At 45.6% G+C, this 23,192-nt stretch overlaps 1 protein-coding gene across 3 annotated transcripts in view; it reads left to right on the top strand.

Annotated features, from left to right (window-relative positions):
- LOC144770642 (zonadhesin-like) overlaps window positions 1–23,192 on the top strand; it is a 96,259-nt gene that overhangs the window by 52,979 nt on the left and 20,088 nt on the right. For all 3 annotated transcript variants that reach the window (XM_078655338.1, XM_078655339.1, XM_078655340.1), the window contains one exon: window positions 6,386–6,421. In XM_078655338.1, coding sequence (XP_078511464.1) covers window positions 6,386–6,421 — 36 coding nt within the window. The remainder of the gene's footprint in view (window positions 1–6,385; window positions 6,422–23,192) is intronic.

The raw sequence follows: 23,192 nt of genomic DNA, 5'->3' as shown, positions 1-23,192 counted from the left end.
ATGTGAGTGTCCATTTGAATATGTGGTTGTGGGTATTTCTTCAGTCTTTCAGGATCTGCGCCAGGCAGACCTATTCATTACGGTCTTGCGATACTGGGGACCGCAACCTCGACTCACGAGATTGTGATCGATGTGAGTTGTATGTGCCATCAGACTGGTGGCTGGACCTTGAAGAGCAAGTAGAAGAATCTCTGCGGTCTCTCACAGCCATGGCATGATGTCGAACAGTGGATTGTCTGGAATGTCTGTAAGTATCTCTGTGAGTGTCTTTGCGAGGTGCCCTGCAAGCGTTTTCAAAGTAATTGTCCCGGCCACACTTCCTACATCTTTGGCCTACTGCAGGGCACATCTCTGTGAGGGAAATCATATCCACAACGATAGCATAAGTTGGTGCTCCTGTCGTTTGTCAGTCCGACTGTGACTACGACGATGACCGCTTGTGTGATGTGACTGCACTTTGGGTCTCGATCGTTGTTTTGCAGGGGAATACCTATTATTGTTGCGAGATTGGAGCCTAAATGCCTGTTCTCGTTTTTTGCCGCTTCCATTCACTTTGCATTTTCATCTACCTGATCATGTACCCGCGTCATTTCTTCAATTTCATCAAGAGTAGCTTTTTTTCAATAGAAGTCTACGTAAAGACTGGCATCCTCCTATGATTCGCAGGCGAAGGGCATATTCGGTCGTGAAAGTCAAATTCACAGTAACAAGCCAAACGTCTGAGGCGTGTGATGAATGTGCTCATAGGTTCATCTTTCTCTTGAGATGCTAGATTGAATGTGTATTTTTCATAATCAATATTTCTTTTGTGAAGACATTTTCGATTTAGAGAGTCGCGCGCATTCACGTAGGACGACGCAGCATCAGCTGAAAGTTTTTTTTTTTATGATCTGACCAACATCTTTCCCAATTAGATTGCACAGTGCAATCAGTTGCTGATCTTCCTCAGTCCCATGAGACCCTTTCATGAAATTTTCGAAATCCTCTAACCATTCCTGCCAGCAAAGGCCCATGCCTCCCCCAGATATGAGGACAAGGGGTTCTGGCGGACGTACAAACGGGACTCCAAGCATGCCAAGTCATTGGCCTCCAGTCTGTGGCTCCCGGCCAGAACAGCACATCGGGCACCATGCAGCCCGGGTCCTGCACGAGAGGCGTGGGCTTCCGGCTCGTGTCTACGACAACACACTCGACTGGGGTGGGGTCCCAGGTCGCAAACCGCACAGCTCCTGGGCAACAGAGCATCTGGCTGGACGGCAGGAATGAGTGAATGAATGAATTTGGGATTTGTATTGCACGACTTAACCCGGAGGCATCAAGGCGCATCTGATGGAAACAGCTGAGTGGCCTGTGACACCCGAAGAGGGGGATTACAGGTAGGATTCTGTGAAAAGCCATGTTTTTAGACATTTACCGAAAAGGGCGAGGGACAGCTGGCCATTAAGGTCAGATTGAAGCGTGTTCCACAGTTTTGGAGCAAGGGAGAAAAAGGCCCTCCCTCCCCACCTATGTTATGTTATGTTATGTTATGTTGAGGCCGTACTTTTAGAGCGCACGGCTGCCCAAGAGGGCGTCCCGGCGCTTTGGGAAAGAGACCTGAAACCTAAAAACGCAAAGGGAAACAGCACTGCTGTCACAATGATTACACAGAAAAGAGCAGAGTCTTCAGCTCTTTCCTGAAAACCAGGAGGTTCGTAGCTTTACGTAGGGGGAGAGGGAGCTCATTCCAACATCGAGCTGCCACAAATTGAAAGGATCGTTCTCCCATCCGAACACGCTTAGCCGGGGGCACCTCTAGTTTAGCCAAATCGGCGGATCGTAACACCCTCCGCGGCACATAGAAGGCAATCCGCTTCCTAATATAATTAGGACCGATGCAATGAAGGGCTTTGAAGGCCAGCGTAAGAATTTTAAATCTGATTCTTTTAGAAATAGGCAGCCAATGCAGCCTATTCAAAAGCAGTTGAGCGCTGGCTCTTCTTGGCAGGACGAAGATAGCTCTGGCCGCCGAGTTTTGGACAATTTGCAGTCTGGCCAGAAGATACTTGGGCAGACCTGCAAAGAGCGCATTAGCGTAATCTAACCTAGATCCCACTAACGCCTGGACTACTGTCTTCCGGTATTGTAGGGACAGCAGAGGAAGAAACTTCCTCAGCATCTTGAGGATGCCAAAACATTTCCCGGATATCCCCATGATATGGGGGCGAAAAGAGAGATCATCATCAAGCACCACACCCAGATTTTTCACTTGGGAAGATGATTTCTTAGGGGGGAACATATCATGGGGCCACCAGGACTTCCAGCCCGGGTCAGGGGCACAGCCGAAGAAAAGCAACTCAGACTTATCCGAGTTGCACTTCAGGCTGTGTCGCTGAAACCACGCAAAAACTGCGCTCAAACAGCCCTTAATCCTGTCGCCGTCAAAAGCCTCGCCTCGCCTTTGCTGCAGGTGAACAAAAGCTGGGTGTCATCAGCGTATGAGATGACCCGGGCCCCATAAGCCTCCGCTACAAGCGCCAGAGGGGCCATATAGATATTAAATATGGTGGGGCTCAGAATGGATCCTTGAGGAACCCCAACCTCTAGCGCTTGCATTTCAGCGGCGAACGGGGGGGCCCAGATCACCTGCCGGCGGTCCGATAGGAAAGAATGGAACCAGTCCAACACCGTCCCCCGCAAGCCGATCTCCCGGAGTCTTAAAAGGAGGCCAGCATGAGGGACGGTGTCAAAGGCCGCTGACAAGTCCAAAAGGACTAACATAGCCTTACCCCCAAGATCTCCCTGATGGCGTCGGTCACCTCCAAGAGGGCCGTCTCCGTGCTGTAATTCGCACGGAAACCAGATTGAGAATCATGCAGAATGTTATTCTTCTCAATAAAGGTGGTAAGTGTGAGTTGAACATGCTTCTCAACTACCTTCGCCAGAGCAGGGAGGAGGGAGATCGGTCTATAGTTAGCCAGCTGCAGCGGATCTAACTGAGGCTTTTTGATAAGCGGCAGAATAAGTGCATGTTTCCACTCCCGCGGCACCACTCCGGAACTCAAGGATAAATTGAGCAGGGGGTTCAGCAAGTTAAGTACCGGAGCCACCCTGCCCAAACACCTTGCTGGACATACGTCCAGGGGCGAGCCAGATTGAAGCCGGGTCAGTAGCTCCAAGGAAGTTGCGCAAGTCAGTAGCGGAAAGACCGATAGTATGGGCTCACTTTCGGCTTCTGAAGATGGTACCTGACCGTTCTGGGCGACAGCATCAGCTGCCTCGGATAAGTCCACAGGGGAAACGAATCCTGAATGGTTTTAATCTTTGTGACAAAGAAGTCTGCAAGCTGTCTGATCCACCCTTCCGTATGAGAGTGTGGAAGAGCTCCTACAGCAGGATCTACAAACTCCTTAACAATTCTGAAGAGTTCCCTACTCGTATTGTCTGCTCGATCAATCCTACGCTCAAGGTATTCCTTTTTGGCTTCAGCAATATTTTTATGGTAGCTTTTAATGGCATCACGATATTTAGATTTCTCCATTGGATCATATTTACGACGCCAGAGACGTTCCGCCTTTTTACAGTCTTGGCGCATAGAACGTAATGTGGCCGTAAACCAAGGAGCAGAGTCATGGCAGGGAATAGTTCTTGCTAGCTTCACAGGAGACAGCTCCACGAATCTCGTTCGCAGCCATTCCTGAACCAAAATCAGATCAGTATCTAAAATCCCTGTCAAATTACAGGGATGTTGGCATAGAGCAGCGGATAGCATATCCGCTGTCACTAGGTGAAAAGCTCTGGATTGACGAGACACCTCCTTTTGTGTTCTTTGCCTGGGCCTAGTCTCATAAGACATAACAAATTTTATTAAAAAATGGTCAGACCAAAGGACTGGAAGCGGCGGGGATACAACTATCGGCGCCGTAGAAAAAAGTACATCTAACATATGTCCTTTGACATGAGTGGGGTTATCAATAAAAGCTTTAAGCCCCAGGGTTGTAGTTATTTCCCGTAGTTTTGACGCATTAGCGTCGGACGATGAGTCCAAATGTAGGTTTAAGTCACCCAACAGCATACAATGTGCAGAACGCAGACAGGGTATGGAAAGAGCTGCCTGCAGGTCCTCAATGAAAGTACCAATCGGGCCAGGAGGTCTATATACAAGAATCCCTGTGCACGTCTGGGAGGACGAGAGGTTGAGTGTGAAGCCTAAAGCTTCACAACCAGCGATGTTCTCCACAGGAAAAGAGGAACAACCCAAGGCCTTATCCACTATCAAGGCCACTCCTCCTCCTCTGCCCCCGATCCTGTCTTTCCTCAAGATGGTGTAGTTAGACGGCAGAGCACAAGCAACGTCTGGTTCGGAGCCTACCCCTAGCCATGTCTCAGTTAAAAATAGACATGATATATCGGAATTATCAAGCAAACTCCAGATATCCGACGCATGACACGCCAGGGACCTTGTGTTCAAAAGAGCACAATGATGGTTCTGGGTGAGGGGAGGACGAACAGGGGTGGGCAAGTCCATAGGGCGCCATCCACAAGTGGGACATCCTTTTCCCAAAAGACGCCCTCCGGGGAATAAACATTTACACCCCAACGGATGAGCGCGCAAAGATGTCAATACATCCGCGCTGTAAGACAGCACCCCGGACCGTCGTGCGCGACACATCCTCCGACAAACAAGTGCCCCTGCTATGCTTGTGTCGTCGCCCAGAGTCCCGCCACGAACGCCTCCGAGACGCGGACGAGTGCAGACGGGCACGACTCTGGCACGACTCAGGCGCAGGGAGGGCGCGACCGCTGCGCGTAGGGTGAGAGCTTTAAGTAGGACTCCCCAAGTGCGTGAGGAGCGCTAGACCGCTCCCTCCTGGAGTGCCTCGGTGTCCAGCCCACTCCAAGATGGCGCCCGTCCTCTGACCACCGCCCGGGAACCGGACCCGCGAAAACGCGGTGATAATTCCTTTAAGGTGCAGGTAAGGGGCCCTAAACAACACAGTTAAAATCAGGGGGAAATATAAAGCCAGAAATAACTAAAATAGAAAAACTGAGAGTTTAAAAACGGCGTGCTGAGCGTTTTTAAGCAGCAGAGCGCTGTGAAGGCTAAAGCATCATTGCCTTAATGGTCGGGGGATAGATAGAAGGCTTTTGTGGGCCGATTGCAGGGCCCTGCCCGGGGTATAAAAGGACACAAGAGTCACAATGTCCTCAGCACCCAGACCGTGTAGAGCACGGTAGGTAAGGACAAGAACCTTTAAAATTAATCCTGGCCTGTACAGGCAGCCAGTGAAGGTTTTTTTTCTGATCCCGGATCCAGAGGAACGTCTGGGGGCATCAACTACAAACCTAGCTGCAGGGGCACGACGCGACCGGGGTGGGCACCCCAGGTGGCAAACAGCACAGCTCAACATAACGGAGCACTCCACAGGATACGACTGCACCAGGTAAGTTCAGCGAAGGTCCACGACCCCTCATCGCCAGCTGTAGTGTCGCAATCCGCACACAGACGACACTAGTTATTTATTCAGTGGGAACTTTATTGACACCGTGTTCTCACTCCTATATTCCCTGCTTCTTTCTGACCCCTGACGACTCCTGTTCTATTTTCAATTCCCCTCCTACTTTGTGATCCCTGGTGCCGGTCCTAGTGCCCGGCCCAGCTACAACATTACATCTCCAATCCTTTTTTTCTTTTTTTTTTTACCGGTTTGTCTCTGGCCCAGCTTTGATTCACCTTATTATCCTTTATATGCTAAGACTTTGTCGTTGGCAAATAGTCTAAATTCCCATGTCCTTCTCTGCTGTTAAATCCTAAATGCTGCCGGTCTCCCCCATCCTGATTTTCTTGTTGATGCCACACCTTCGTAGGAACCTGGAGTCCTGTGGTTTCCATCTGTATCCTTCCCCCTTCATCAACCGTGTATTGACCTCAAACCCGTCCAGTAAGTTGTTGCCTTTTGTCACTAAATATTTACCGCACTCTAAACCTTCATTTATACTGCCTGTACATTCTGACCATCCCAGCAGGTTTATATTTTGACCATTCCCTTTTTTGCTCAAGTACCAGGTTTTGTATGATGTATTCTTCAGTCTTTGTTCAAACATCTATCATTGTGAAGACCTCGACGTTGTCTTCTGTTTGTATATTTGTACTTAATCCAGTTTGCTCTGATCTGGGCCCTTTGTATGCCCTATGAAAAACACAAAGAGGACCAGTTCAGAAAAGTGTGAAAAGCACACATTTCCTTCCACCCTGTACATACAATAGAAATGGTGAGAAGCACCAGCTATTTTCCACGTTATGGTGAGCCGCATAACTGCCCTTGCCTTGAAACTGTACCACATACAAATGAAACGCAAGATGCATGTTTCTTAATAGTGAGTTTTATCTGTTTTCTATTTTCAGTGCTCACCTTGGTCACTGGAGATGAATCGACGAAAGGCAAGTACAAATAGGGAAGCAGAACTATAAATGGATTAACGCTTGCTTTGAATGTGTCTTTAATAACACCATGTCCTGGTTCTACTCGTGCTACATGCTAGTCATACTTGAACTGTTCCAAGTGTATTTGGAGCCTTGCACTGAGGTGCATGTGGGGCTTCTTCTCGGAAGGGGAGTTAAAATGAAGTTGGAGTTCATTATTGCGAGGATGACTACTGCCCTTTAGTAAGATGGGTGAGCATTCACTCTGTATGTTCACATTGTTGCTTATGCCCATGTGTCACTCATGAACTAATATGTATGAACAGCTTTTTTTACTCTTGATGTCATCGTATTGTTGCTGCACTCTGACCATACAATGCTTATTGCCAGCATTTCACATTGACCGAGAGAACACTTCTAGGCCACGAGATATGGTTTGGGTAGAAATCTTATTGCATGTGCATGGGGACAACAAGAACTAACAGAACACGAGTAGCTGTCCTATTCAGTTTTGCACTATGTGCAGTGCAAAATGCGTCCTCGCGTCCAAAATAATGCTAACTTGCCGGACTGACACTGTGTATAGAAAGGAAATGATACAAATGTCACCATAGTCTTACTAAAGAGGATTAGCAATAAGATTAGTAATGTCAAAGCATTTTAACATTGATCAAAAAACACTGTTTGCATTCACTTATCAATAGAACGTTTGAGATGAATATCACGTCTATCATTTATTTTCAATCATTCGGTCCACATAAAGTGCAACCCATGAACCAACCCTAGAGGGTGGTGCACTGCCAGGTGAAGAGCAAAAGCCGAAACCTTTAGAGTGCGTCAAAACTGATGGTTAACATTCGGGACGCTATGGTTTCCTAAACCCAGGAACTTAGTCTTACCTCTTGGGGGCTGCTGTAACTCCTTCAGCCCCCTCCCCAACACTCCTTGAATCCACTGATTGTGCTCAAGTCAAGTTTTCCTACCATCCATTGGCAGGAAAACGTATGCAGTTAGAAAGTCCTGCAGCACTTTATTGGGCGCTCCTAGAGAAGAGCGGTGCATATTTGAACCGCAGCTCCAGCTGTAGACTTATTCTTTACCTGTGCACGGCCTCACACTGCACCTTTCTTCCTATTTATTTTTTTATACTTAAAACATTTTTTTTTTTAAAGGGTGGTGCCCGGTCAAACCCAGAGTCCCGGCAGGCTCTTATTTATTGTGGCTATGCTGGAAAACCACTGTCACCTGCACACCTCCCCATGCAACTGGAACTGTCCTCACTGGTGTGGTAGCCTGCTCCCTGCCCAGTTGCTGCAAGTAGAATGGGCAAGGTGTTCTCCTGCTGCAATGGCTACCTCGTTTGTCCCAACCAAGAGCACGGGGAGCGGTGACAAGGCCCCCACCATTGGGGGGGGGGGGGCTTGACGGTGCTCCCCTGTCTGTTTAGATGTGTTGGTCTTGTGCCCCCTTAATCTGCCCATAGGCAGATGGGGGAGGGGACCTTCGAGGGCAATTGAACCACAGGGTAGGGGGCCACATGCATGTCCATTAGACACTAAATGTATTAAATTGGGGACTCTGTGCTGACTCCCCGACTATGACGGGCCCTAGCCCTCCCTGGGGCTATCTCCAATATTCCACCAGAACCCAATACACTTAATTGCACAGGGGGGGTCGGGGGAAGCTGACTGTCTTGAGCTCCAATGGGCTGATTTTGACCATCTTGGGCTCCTGTTGCTCTTGATGGTGATCCCTAGTGTTGTGGACCCTCTGCAGCAGGCCTCCTGGCTTAAAAAGGGTTTTACTTTGCAGAGGGATGCTCCTGGAGGAACCCACGGTTTCTGGGATCCATTGTAGGCAGTCCTGAGTCAATCTGGGGTTTTTCCTTCCAGCTTGCCATGGTGTTGTCACAGGCCATGTCCACAATACAACTCCAACAACTTCTTAAATTTAGACAAGAGTTTTTAAATGGGGATGTAAAGTTCTGGAAGTCGGCCACAACTGGGCATTCCTAGAGTGCCACATCACTCTTCCACCCAAACCTCCTGGTCAAGATTGTACCATCAAGAAGTCCCTGTTAACATCTTCTCTAGTGGCCTTAAATCCACCCCTAGCTGACATCACTGCCAAGGACTTTTCAGCAAACTTCTAAAGAGAGCCTCCCCTGTGTTGGCATCAAATGTCTGTGCTTCCGCCTTTTTCCATGGGGCTATGGATCTCCCAACCCTATTACATTGTGACAGAGATTTAACAGATGCAAATTATTTTCGCATCCCTCTTCCCCCAACGAGTCACTCAGTTCCAGGGAGTGACTCGTCGTGGGGGCTGCATTATGTATTCTGAACTAAGACGGGATTATATGCAATAAACTTGATCCGAACGATTGGCCACATTGAAGATTGCCCCATGACCTTAAAGCCATTCAGCAATACAAGCACGGTTACTCAGCATGATTGACCTTTGCAGTTCACTTTTGAAATTGTTTTAACTCTGACGGTCCGGAACGTTATACTTTGCCTGCGTCAGCCCGGCCGGGTTGGAAGTATCACTGGCTTGAGCGCCCTGAAGTCGCGCAGCAATTCTCCTCCTTAAAGCGATGAAACACATGTCTGCTGGCTTGTTCAACGTGCATTGTTTTTGGCAAGAAATTAAAAGATTGAAGTTCCTATCAACATCATTTCAAGACTGTTCCTTCCATCTGGAAATATACCTTTTGTTTCTGTATATACCTGTGTTCACATGAACTTGATTCCATTTTATATGTGGCTAGGCGTTTGAGTTTTGCTTGTTTGGTGTAGGTGTTGCCCACACTTACTTGAGGGGTTATAGGGCTTTCCCCTTGCCTAGTTTGCACCATACATACCATGTTTGTAAATCTATACCTCTTTGCGTATATTGACTGAGCGCCTTGAATAAGCCCTGAGCTAAAAACCCTTGTTTGAAGTACATTTTACATTGTGAGCCACCTGCCATACAGTACTGCAAAATATCTGATCCTCTTCATTTCCTCTGGTGTAGACATGCTATGCATGTTCCCTGTCTATATATCATTGATTACATCATCTCTGCACTTTAACAGGTAAATCCACAGCAAGTCATTCTTTTAAACAAATCAGTTTCTAAATCTTTAATAAAGTCTTTCAAATACATCTGTGGAGATTAGCTGTGCAATATAGACTCTGCAGCAAATCAGCAAGCCATGATGTGGACCTTTTTTCCAGCAACCTAGTCTGTAGCTCCTCCTTGTGACTCAAACCACTCTCACTTAAAGATTCTGATCGCTTTTTTGTTAAGTTCTAGCTGGACCTATTGCTCGTTCTGCTAGCCTACCCTGAGGTAGGAATAGGGGTCACAGACTCGCATCCTTTGGCTGCGACAACAGTTCTCCACAGGATACCCTGCAGTTTACCATGTTCTATAATTTGTATGTGATGCCTCGGAAGGCTTCTATTATTCCTATTCCTAAAAGGGAACATTACTCTGAAGTCCGACTGGCCCTTATGTATCTACAGTTGCTCCAGGTAGATATCATTTTTAACGTACATAGCTTTTTAGGTCTCGCTCTCGAGACCTATTTTTGATGAGATGCCTCTCAAGGGAGACACACCGGGGCACGCGCGGCGGTTGGGATCTGTGGACGCGCACGTCCAGGCCGGCGCCCTGCGCATCTCCTGCCTCAGATTCCCTGAAGTGCGCAAACACACACACACACACACGCACGCAGACACACTGCATACACAACCACGTGCATGCACACCGCCCCACTCACCGGGCTACAGGATCGTCACGCGGGGCTTCCCATTTAGAACGCTCTGTCCAGCACTTCGAGCAACCAGTTGCCTTCACGCGAGCCACGTCAGTTCATCACCGCATACCATACCACATCACCGCATACCATACCACATCACCGCATACCATACCACATCACCGCATACCATACCACATCACCGCATACCATACCACGAAGTAGTTCGCTTCTCTTCACCCGGAAGTGCATATACTCGTCAAACGCGCATGCGCAGTGACCAGACGCTCCAGCCAAAGCAGCTCTGCGTAAGCAAGATGTAACACACCAGGCTCGAGAGACTAATATAATGTAAGAAACCGCAGGAAAAGGATATTATTTTGGAGCCTGGTTTGACTAAGCACGAGATCGTGTCCATTGTTTACTTTTCAATGGGACGGCTTGTTTTTAAAATGTATTCGGAAGTCCTGTATCCTTTGCCAAGAGGATAGCCTAACAAAGAACAGCTGGTGTAAATGTTCGGAGTGGCGAACATCCTGATTAAACTGTTACCTTCCCCGCATGGCTTCGCAGTGGTGCTTCTGTGTGGCATGAACATTGCAATGCGGAGTTACTGCGTGCACAGTCTCGTAAACCGAGACTACTGCCCATGCGGTTAGCAGCTTGGCAGGCCTCTGCAGAACGTCTCGGAAAAATAGGGACCCCGATCTAAAAAGCAACATATGCTCTGATCTGTCTCTGCCTGTGATTTGGCGTGATCTGTAAAAACGGAACTAGGCCCGTACAGTGTAGTACAGACCAGCGTGTACAATGAAAGGAAGTCTTTTTGCGAATCTGGTAAAATAGCGAAGCGAAGATGCTCAAGACTCCCCACGATGACAATAAGGAAATGTATTCTTCATGGACAGAATGGCAGTATATTAATTTGTGCCTGTGCTTCGGGGCCCTTTAAGAGAAATAAAAAAATATAATCCGATCACGGAGTGTGCAATATGCAGCAGAGCAAAAGTTACCACTGTTGAAAATGTTACCAATAAGGTGTTACCAAGAGTTATGAAAGCAAGCACTTGTTGTTTAATAGAGCGTCTATAAAAGCAGCTCATTCCGTGCTTTTTTTGTCTTTAGTTGCAGCACATATAAATTGACAACTTATCACCAGGAGAAATTACGTGATTGTCCCAGAATCGCAAGATGTTGCGGAGCAGAGACTCTAGTCGGGATCTCCCACTCTCGAGTCAGCAGCTCCATAGCCTCTCCACTAATACTTGTTTTATTTGTAATGTTTGCTTGCTCTTCGCCATATGCGCGGTTATAAAAGGGCAGGTAGGTGCCTTTGCAGAAAAAAACACATTAATAGAGTAGGGCTGCTCAAGTAGACATAATAAAACGATGCCCTTTTGACAAGATTGCAGGGCTAGCTGGTGGTGTGACGTCACCAGCACAGCTCACTTTAAACAGCTGAGCAGCATGTCAGAAGCATGCTAGTAGAAACATTGCATTTCGAACAAGAAGGGTAAGTAGAAAGTCATGTGTGAGCAAAGCAAAAAAATTTCATGTACATTAAGGTGCTTACATATATTGCTGCTGGCAGTTCTGATCATGCTCTCTCTATGGTGCTTCTACATATTCATACATAGGGGGGCTATAAAAGGGCAGGGAGGCCCCTTTGCAGAAAAAAAACGTGACTCCGAGTCGGGCGGTTTACCATGTTCCGAAAAGGTTTCTGAAGTAGACATAATAGAAGGATGTCCTTTTGGCAAGATCACAGGGCCAGCCAGTGGTGTGACAACACCAGCGCAGCTCACTTGAAACAGCTATGTTTGTCAGAAACGTTGCATTTTCAACAAGATGGGGACAAAGCAAAACATGATCTTGTGCACATTAAGATGCTTACAAACATTGCTTAGAAGAAATAATGAACTGCAGTAATTTTGACCATTTTCAGAAGTGGGAAAAAAACAATAATTGCCATTCATGTATCTATTAACCTCCTTCTACTTTGTAAGAGGATCTTGTCAATAGGTGTTGCTTAACATTTTATCATTCTAAAATGGCCACTCACACCCAGTTTTCTGAGGCAGCCCTTCTCCAGGTTAGTACTTCTATGGTTTGCTTGCTTCAAATGCCTACACACAGTGACAGGCTAAATAATATGTGTTGCAACTTCCAACAAGCATTTGCAATGCAATAGGTCGCGCATTTGCGACAGTTTAAGCTATTGGCATTGTAAATTATAATGCCTTTCATTTATGTTTTAAAAACCAACATGTAAATAAAAGGCATTGCCATTCACAATGCCAATAGCTCAAACTCTCACAACTGCGAGACCTATTGCGTTTCAAATGCTTGTTTGAAAGTAGCTGTAAGGCTGTGATAGTTGTGACTAGGCATCCCATGAGATTAGAGGTGGCTCTTTCTTTTTAAGATGTACTGTATTAATTGTGTCGACTCATCTTGATTTGTTTTGATGCTTTTCATACCGTATGTACATTTTTATCTGTATTTATTGATTGGATTTTAACTGAGTTTTTATTTTATGGTCCTATGGGTTTTACTTTGATTCTGCCTATTTCCCAGCAGAATTAGTTTTGACAAATTCAAACTTTCACCATAGAGATCAAGAGATGCAGCACTACAGTCCTCCGATATATAACAAACTTGAAAATAAAATTACTACACAGAATTAGTTTTGACAAATTTAAACTTTCACCATAGAGATCAAGAGATGCAGCACTACAGTCCTCCGATATATAACAAACTTGAAGATAAAATTACTACACTTTACCTGGCATTGAAAGTAGGATGCCTTGTTTGTTTTCACATGCTCAATTGAAACAAGATACATGCCTGCCTGTGTATATACTGCCCAACGCAGACTACTCTTGCTGAAAGAAAATGTATAATATACTTGTTTTAATGCGAAAGTTAAACTGTCTCCTTCTGGGAGATGTGACTTAATGCTTTAAACCGCAACTGGAACAATCACAATAGAATTCTGTGACCAGCTTATCAAACTGAATCTAAATTTGTCTAGTATATCCAACCCATAAAGTGTTGAATTCAGTACTCTGATTTCTCTTCTCTTTCTACTTCAGAGTTGATTTAGCTGGCTTCGAATGACATTTATGCTTTAACTGTTTTAATACAAAACTAAGGCTTGCAGTTTTGCCCTCGTAAATAAGATGGAACAAGGGCAAACGAGAAGCCATTCAATTTAGGAGCAACAGATAGCCAACGGCTAGATATGTATATATATGTGTGTGTGCGCGTGTGTGTGTGTGTGTGTGTGTATATGTGTGTATGTGTGTATATATATATATATATATATATATATATATATTAAACGAGCTCAGAACAGGAAGGCGCTTCCACAAAATCCCAAACGCCACCACAGCAAAGAACACGAGAATCAGTAGTTCAGGTGAGTAGATTCTTTAATCGGCACCTTCGTCAAGCATAACGTTTCGGCCTCCAAAAGGCCTTGGTCACATGACACATAGAGAGCGCGATCAGAATTTAAAGTGCTAGTGCTCTGGATCCCCAGCTTTTCGTTGGACACTGTCCAGTCCTCCAAATGCTATCGAAGACAGACTGAAAAACACCATTGTACATCACAGGATAATCCCCAACGATTAATTAATCAAAGTGATTTGTGCATTTAACATTGTGAAACAAACATTTCATATCACAATATTGGTGTTTTTTGAAAACTAGTACTTAAAGTCATAAGCATTGTTTGTAACTGGATAATCCATATTGCAAATAAAGACCTCGTTCAGAAAAAATCAGTTGACAAATTGATTGCTGTATAAAATACCAAGAGATGACTAAACTAATTTATACTAGATCAACTGTTCCATATAAAGATAAATATATCCTAAAGGAATCACGTGCACAGTGTCCAACTACTCGTATGCGGAAAGATAACAAAACAGTGAAATTGTGAACATATATCTCATGATTGTAAACATATGTGTATATATTAAAATTGTTTTCTGTATTACATAGGCTGATCCCAACCTATGCAAGGATGTCGTTCGTTAACTTTCTTTCCAGAACCGAATGTTAACACAGGCTAATAAAAAGTTTTCAATACTAACTGCTGCGCCATGAAGTGTCTTCAATACACCAATCAAATGAGGAGATAACCTAAAAACAAGTACACAACGATATTTGTGAAGATAGCAATATTACAACAAATAACGCTGCTTCTATATATCATTCGATTTTTTTTTTATAGACACGTATACAGATCTTCAGTCGAGTTTAATCCCCAAGGGGATTTGCTGTTCAACTCGATGATGTATTTAGTCTCTAAAGCTCTGAGGATACCCTCTCTGTCACCACCTCTTCTTAATGGGCCTACCATGTCAATTGCGAAGTACCTAAGGAGTGCACTGTTGTTGTGACTCTCCTTAAAGTGCCGTGCAACTGGGTACGTGGCATCATTCGTGTTGATGGCTCTGATGTGCTGGAGTACCCTTTTGTGGACCTGCAATTTTGTGCTCCCCACGTATCGCAGGCCACATGGGCACTCCAGCACATACACCACGTACTTGCTTTTGCAGGTTAGCTGCTTTAGGATTTTAAGGGGCGTGTCTGAGAACGGAATGGTGTATTCTGTTTTACTCACACCATGCAGGCAAGCTTTGCAACTGGAACATTTCCTGAAGCCCTTGCTTCCTGCTAGCCAATTGCTGAAAACACGGTTGATGGACAGAATGTAGAACAATGTCATACATTCACCCCAGTACAAGGATCTGGGCCTAAATCCATCGTTTTTTTGCACTCCACACCAGCCTGGGTTTGACACTGGCTATATGCAAATCAGCTCTGACCCTGTACCTCATGGCAACAGTCCAGTCTGAACTACCAAGCCATGTCTTTCCCAAACCGGAATCAAGCATCCAAGGACCGGTTTCTGGCTATCAGCCTTCATTCAGCCTGGATAGCTTGACTCCAGTGGTGTGGAGAGCCTGGGACTCACGTCTGAGCATACAATTGCTGGGCGGAATCACCTCATGACTAGATTTTACTAATGCATCTTGTAAAGATCGTGCTTTCCTGTACGTGATGGCCGGTTTCCTTGGCATATGTTCTCCTATCACTGGATCCAATCTTATAAGATCCCAGTGTCTGTTGACAATTTTTCTTAAGGCCCCTTGTTGCCTATTGTAAGTCCAAATTAATCTGGTGGGTTGTTTATCACCACAAATGGTAGGTTTCAGAGTTTTCTTGTGAATGAGGGCAGTGTCTCTGGATATAGCATTTGCTTTATTCATAGCAGCGTTGATAACGCTATGGCTATATCCCCTGGCCAGGAACCTTTGCTTGCTAGCCTCTTGGACCTGTTTACATTGTGATTCTGTACTACACACCCGCCTGATTCTGAGCATTTCCCCATAGGGGATGCTCCTAATTAGGTGGGGAGGATGATGATTCTTAGCATGTAGTACAGTATTGCCTGCAGTAGGCTTCCTGTACATAGTTGTCTCAAACTGACCATCATTCACTTCAATTGTGACATCCAAAAAGTTGGCTTTGTTGTGACTTATTTCTGAGGTGAAGGCTAAATTGTAATTGTTACAATTCAGTTTTTCGATGAACTGACTGACTTCTGTCTCTGTTCCCTGCCATATTAAAAACACATCATCGATGTATCTATACCATCGTATGACTTTCTTCATGCAGACATCATATGTATACTGCAGTTTCATGCATATTTGGATTTCAACGCTTGTAGCCCGAATGTACAAGATCTGGCACAAAATCAAAGCATCACTCAAACGCTAACCAGGTGCTTCCTTTAAAATCTGTTAAAACTGCATCCAAAGAGACCAAACTCACAATACACTTCGAAAGGGAGGAAAGGTTATTTACCTACCTTTCTAAAATACATAAATTTGTGAATTCTATTTTTGCTGTTTGTACTGTGAGTGCATGTACCCAGCCCCTAAGTAGTGAAGTTGTGTTCAGTTATTTTGTGTATTAAGCTCTCTAGTAAGACTACTCTAAGTTGGTGAAGAAATTGTACACATTCACAGGAGATATATGTAATTATTTGACAGCAGTGTGTATTCAAATGACCCACATTGATAAATATATAGCTGAAAAATGTACCATTGAGCCACAGTTTGACTGCATTTTAATCTCTCTGAAGTAACCGTGCCGTTGCATTGTATGGAAACCTATGTATTTTTTAATCTATTTAATATTTAATTGGGGATTAGTCATCCCTAAAGTGGCCCCTTAAATCAATACGAATATGGCATTCTCCACAATGGAAATAGCGTGTTCTCAAAGTGAACATTATAGGGAAATTGTGTTTTAACTGTGTAGGTAAGTCTAGAGTTTCCCTGGACAAGCCTAGTTGTAAGAAAAATCTATATTTCATACCTCGAAGTTATTTTCCAATTAATTTCAAATATCGAAGTTAATTGTGAAACGAGTATTGTGATGTATATTTAGTAGAAAACTAACTTTTAGAAGGGGTACTTCGAGTTGGCAAAGAGGTGGCCCAGAACTAGTTTGCATCTTAACTCTTTTCCAAAGGCCAACTCTATATTCCTTGCTGTGAGTTAAGACCTTGCATTTTGAGGAAAATTACTTGAGTCCTGGGTACGATATGGCACGTTGCTGTCAACAACTGACTTTTTTTTAAAGCGAATTTAGTAACTGGGAACAGGAACAACTGGCAATAGAAAGGACAGCCTTAACTGTCCTTTTGAACTACATTTTTTATTTTGCAGAGTTTATATATAGCGCACACTTGACCCGGTATCGGGTATTCGAGCGCTTTACATAGCACCAGTTGCGTTACATGAGGACACATTCATTTTTGTTAGGCACGGGGAGATTGAGCAAATCACTTAATCACAGGATGTTCAGTGTCATTGCGGAGACCCGAACCCGGTTCCCCCGATTCGAGGGCGACTGCCCAAGCCTGTAGGCCAACTCCTCTCCCCAAAAGGACTGCTCCCAGACATGTCCAGGGCCATACTAGACTGTTTGGAGACCTGCAGACTGGCACTGCAACTGAATAGGGTAGTAGCTAAGTAAAGGACCAATGGTCCTCCAGAGGAAAGAAGTGGATAGCCCTCTTCGATTGGATTTAGAAATTCTAATGCTTGCCGTAAACTAAAATGGGAGAAGCGAAAATAAGCTGGTGAGAAAATAGTTAGGATTTGGTGGAGGGAATTCTTCAGTCACTGGATAGTTCACAGGAGAAGATGGGCACCACACCACGTCCTCAGAACATCTTTAAGGAGAACTGGCTTCCTACTGAATGAAGAAGGCTTTGGTACTACTACGCTCTCCTACTGGCACCCAGGGACTTAAACTGTTATTCAAAGGGGACAGGGTTTTCAAGTGGTTAGCCTCGTTGTTGGATGCTATAATAAAAAAGAACAGAAGACTAGTGACTGCACAAGGCCCAGCTTTCCATTGGGAAAGACCTCTAGCAAAAGAAAGTAGTCTGTCCTAAGGATGCAAGCTGCAGGAATGAGCAGAAGGAATGCAGCAATCAGTTGGAGAAAAGTGGGACTTAATAATAATTGTGTTTATACCGCTAGAGGATTAGGCCAATGTGCTCAGGATTGGTCATGGTGACTGTAGCAACGAAGGGAAGGAAGTCAGTATAGTTCTGGTGAGTTTTTGCTGTGCTGAAAACCGGTTCTGCAAGACTTTTTTATTAAGGTATCTGACCTTTTGAGCCCTGTCAGGCCACAGGTTAAGCCTTGAACTGTTGGAGGATTTTGAGAACCCAAAAAAATAAAGTCTGTAGTTCGACCAATGAGCGCAGTAAATCTATCTCTGCAGTGGAGTGACATTACCCACTATAATTCAGTGTTCTAATTGGGCACAACAACCAGTGGCTTCGGTCGGAGTATAAAGTATCAGACTTTGAGGGAACCTCTCATGGTTCAAATTTGGACTTTAACTGCTGAAAGAATTTGAGCTCTAAAGCTACTAGGTAAAAATGTTGACTGGTCTGACCTGCTTTGTAAACAGAAACTCATGTTCATTGCAGTCCCAACATGTGACCTTGCGCCCCAGTCTCTGCCAACGATTAACAAGTATAGGAGGCTGGCTCAGTATAAAGTGTCCACCTATGGTGAGGCCCTGTGCACTGAGTCCAGGAAACCCTTAGTGATAGTGTTTAGGTCCCTGATAACCAAAGGTCTTAAGGGGTAGCTGTGTACAGCAGATCAGGCTTATATAGGAGGGTGTAAAGCCACATAGTCCATAAGCTCACACAAGAGAACCACATCAAGGTAGTATAAACATATTTTCTATTTAATAAACACAAACATTGGTGTGTCTCCTACCTGGAGATATCAAATATACACACAAAATACTTGAAAACCAGGTTAGTGGCATGCGAAAACCCATGGGCCACGATGGGGGAATCTAACCACATGCTTAAAATAGTGGAATGGTCACGAAAACCGGACTAATACTCAAGGATGGAGGACCCCAGGGAAAGCACTGAACTCCCTAAGATGAGTAGCCAGAGACGATATGGCACCCAGGTGCAGAGTGGTTACACCAGGCCAAACGTCAATAGAATAACACAGAGTAAGTTGTGGTTGGATTTGTACTGTTCTAGGGCCCACCCCAAAAGACCCAGACGGAGCCACTTGGATCAAGGAAGGTTGGAGAGCCACCCCACCCGTGATTACTCGGGAAACTAGGATACCTACACCAGGGAGTCTGGGTGAATTGGTGTTGGAACCGCTCGTTGATACCAATGGAGGCTAATGGAGGGCCAGCAGCTACAAAGTCCCATGGACCAGGCCAGGGGAACCAGGACATGCAATCCAGACAAAAAGAACCTGAAAGCAGAGGGTATGGAGTCCAAACCACCCGGAATGGACCAGGAAGCACAGGAGCACCATGCCAGTGGATGTCTGAGGTTCTTGCTGTAGCACGGGGAGGCTGAAGTAGTAGTAGTAGTAGCAGCAGCAGCAGCAGAGGTGGATACCAGGCCATTATGCAGTAGCACAGGAACCCTCCATGAGCTGCCCGGTCCAGTCGATGAGTGCAGGAAGGTCCCTGGCAGGTAGGACCACCAACCAACCTTGGCAAATGGAAACTGGTGAGAAGATATTGTGTTGCAGACCAGCAAGGTCTGTGTGATCAACGCAGCAAGGGTAAGTCATAGTCGGCCCTCACCACACCGGAGAACCATCAGGAATAGCCCGTGCTCCCTCAAGGACTCTCTGGCAGCAGGCACCGGAGTCAGAAGGAATCTTCAGCAGCACACAGGAGATATAGGCTCACAATGCAGAGGATGCAGGCAAGACGAAGTTCTTGGAGCTGCGCAATGCTGGAAAATGGGGCTTCTTGTAACATAAATAACTTCCATGAAGAAAGCTGACAAGTCTAGGCAATGGCAAACGGATGTGGTGCATAGGGAGGCAGTTCCAGTTGGCTAGAGAAGGATTGCAGTCAGTCAAATTACAGTGAAGACTGCTCAGGCCTCTGTAGAACCAACAAACCACCACCTGTGTTGCAGAGCTGGGTGATGTTTGTGGGGTAACAGGATCAGCAAACCGGTCTCTGACTTGGAAGGCCCTCCAGAATCAAGAAAGGGATTCCTTCACTCCAAAGAAGTTTCCTTCTGGCTTGGATGTGGCATGAGACACCACGCAATTGCTCCTTGCGCCGTCAATTTGCCTTGGCGTTCCTAGCATAACTTTCGATATTCCTGACCACTCCAAAATGACCGCCAGACCTGCGCTGTCACTCCATCAGTCGATCAGCGCTCTAGTCTCCTTCCTAAAGAACAGGTCATAACCAGCCACCATCCCCACTGGGAGTACTATCCCGGAGACAGGTAGGTGCAGACTCACTATCCACACGCCAGAACCGTATGTGCCATGGTAGTCTGCCTCCACGGCCGGCCGGCCGGCCGACTTCTCTGTTTAAACCTCTTTCCTGTGACCACAAGGCCTTCATACCTGTCACTTTAATTTCAGCTGGGCATGCTTTAATACGGCACCTACCTTCCACCAAATTTTGCAATATTCTGGATTATTTTAAGTAAGCGCCATGACCCAAGTCATGCTGCCTGTTTTAAAATCCCTATAGTATAGCACTACATGTGATGCCACCACACGTTTGTTTTGCGAGCACGGTGTTGGGGTATAGTGCAGATGTTTTTCTGTCAAATTGTTTACTATATGTTTAGGTATCCGTCACCATGACCACATTGAGGCACGAGAAACCATGGGCATTATTACGTGTAATTTATGTCTGTATGTACTGTTTGTTTGCAATGTCTGTCTCAAATTCATGAAGGAGATGGTCATTCCCTCCCACAGCTCTGCTATAGGGTATTCTGTTCTTTGACAGCAAGCTGTTTGGTGGCCTATAAAATGTGATGCATGCAACTGGAGTTCCTCTAGCCAGCACTGGTGAAGCCATGAAATAACCTCAATCCTGTGACTATTTACATTTACAAGGCCATGTCTTGGATAAGTACTGACCATGTGTACCAGTGTCACAGTGGCCATGTCTCCTACGGACATCACTGCGTCAGCTGTACCTTGGGGCGCCCCACCATGGTACTTGCTTTTTGTCTTACCAGTTTTTGTCTAAGTCTGCCCCTTTACATGCCTTTTATGGTCTTTTTATCATACTATATGGTTGGGGTACCAAGCTATGGGTCCATGACTTAGGGACACCACTGGTGGATGACGTTAAGCTCTGCCATGGTTTTTTATCCTCTTTCATGATGTTCCGGGTCCTACCTGTAGGGAAGAGAAAACACACACTGTAGGTATCACAGAGGGGCACCACATTAGTGTGGATTGTTTGTCTGCTATGTTCTCTGTCCTGATGAAGCGCCACCGATCCCTATGACCATAAAAGGCTTGAAACCTGTTGTCACACTTGTAAAGGGGTGACCGGAGTTGGGTCCCTCCCTCGAGGCGATGGGATACTACTCCTATGAGGTCTCAATACTTGGACTACCAGGGTTCCTTTAAAACCCTGAGGCCACTCACTTTCAATAGTTTTTTAATCCCTGGAAGGGCAAGTCTCTCATTAAAGTATAGTGCAGGATCTCCCTTACCAGTTTTAACCTTTTCATTCACATCCCCCCACTTCACATCACAAATCACCTCACTTGCAATCCTCATACGACAGCCTCTAAAAAGATCTCTGCCAAATTGAATCTTCGGGTGACCCGCAGGGCATTGCAGTGTCGGCCCGACTAGGAGCACTGCCCTGTGATGAAGCATGAAATTCTGCAGGGGATGTATGAGGGCAACATAAAACAGTCCTGCTGACTGTCCCCATCCATAACTCTGATCCAGGCACTCTACAACACTGGAGACCCTGCCTCTCCTTTTTTCCTAGGAACATTATTTCTTTGACGCCAACCATGTCCAGGTTCGAGGTAGCCATCATGTAGCTGAACATCTCAAAGTGCCACTGTCCACTATTTATCTTTAAAATGGTTCTCCGAGCTTACAAAGCCCAGAGAATGAAGTCTGGGATTTGTAGGGGTGCCTCTGCTCGTGCAGGGGTACACACACACACTTAGAAGTACGCACCCTGACCTTGGACTGAAGGGCCTACTTTGGGGATGACTTATGGGCTAAAAGTAGAATGACTGAGATATAACCGAAAATCTAAAGTGAAAAGTACAAGCACCATTTCATGCAATCTGTGACCGTTTGCATGGGCTCCAATGGGTCGCATAATAGATGCTGGAGCCCCTGGTGTACCAATGCCCTAGGTTCCTCAGTACCACATATTAGAGACTTATCGTTGTACCCTATTATGTCAATTGTGGGGTGTACAAATTACTTACCAGCAAATTTAGAGGAGAGCACACTGTCACTGGGGTCCTGGTTAGCAGGATCCCAGTGAAGTACAATCAACATGCATTGAATCCAGGCAAAAAGTAGGGGTATCTATGCCAGAGAGATTATACATTCCAACCACAAGCATTCTACATTGGTGTTTTTTTATTATAGTTTTTTGTCATTAAATGAAAGAAATCCCTGTCTCTGACCTGTGCCTAACTTGACCAAATTTAGAGAAATATTTACATGGGGGAAGGGGGGTGAGGGGGGTGTGTTCCTATCCATCCCAACTAAAGAACAACTTTCTTAAAAATATCTGGGAAATGTGAAAGGATCCTATTCAGCATGATACATCACAGATAGTGCTATATTACAGGGGGGGGGGGCAGTCTTTATCACCTGCTTCATCCCTTTTTTTTTTTTGTAGAGTGTTCAAATACCAGAGAGTATCTTGGTACTGATTAGAACAATGGAATGGATGGAATGGTAAAACTATTCTCAAACCTATGCAAATATGCATTGACCCTGCTCCTCCAGGGAACAGTCCAGCCTGACTAGTTTTTCCCCTTTATAACGGGCCATCAGCCAGGTTTAGCTTTATTACAGTGGCACAGTGGGCAAGAGACCCACGTCTGGGAATGCAGATCACACTTAGGGTGTCAACTGATGAGCCCATAGCCAGTGCAATCTGATCCTGGGTTGCATCTGTTCTGGTTCAGGGTGAACTATTTTGTAACATTGGACTGGACTGTTCCCATTGGAGCAGGGTCAAGACTGATTTGCATTTAGCTCGGTCGAAACTGAGGTGGCCTGGTGTGCAAAATAACAATGGACCTTCCAGGTCGTGGACCCACCGTTCGCTTCCACGTTCATGCCAACAAACAAGGGGTCCCGCAGCGCTTCGTGTTCAGTCCCATGCTTTTTAATCTTTATGTTAAACCTTGGGCGGTCCTGGCCAGGAGCAGAGGGCTTTCTATTGTATCATATGCTGATGTTTCAAACCAAGAAAGTTGCAGGGACCTGCTTTGGCATACTCCAGGGGCTTAAACCATTGCTTGGGTTTTTTGACCCATCCGTTAGGCAAATGATTATTCAGGCCTCCATTTTATCTGGACTGGATTGTGCCAATGCAATGTACTGGGGGGGGGGGGGGGGGTAAATAAGTCCGAAACCCTGAGACTATAGCAAATCCAAAATGCAGCAGCTAGAACCCTGCTAGGTCTCCCCA

Source organism: Lissotriton helveticus, chromosome 7, assembly GCF_964261635.1.
Source record: "Lissotriton helveticus chromosome 7, aLisHel1.1, whole genome shotgun sequence".
NCBI classification, from domain to species: Eukaryota; Metazoa; Chordata; class Amphibia; order Caudata; family Salamandridae; genus Lissotriton; species Lissotriton helveticus.
This window is presented reverse-complemented; position numbering and strand designations above follow the sequence as displayed.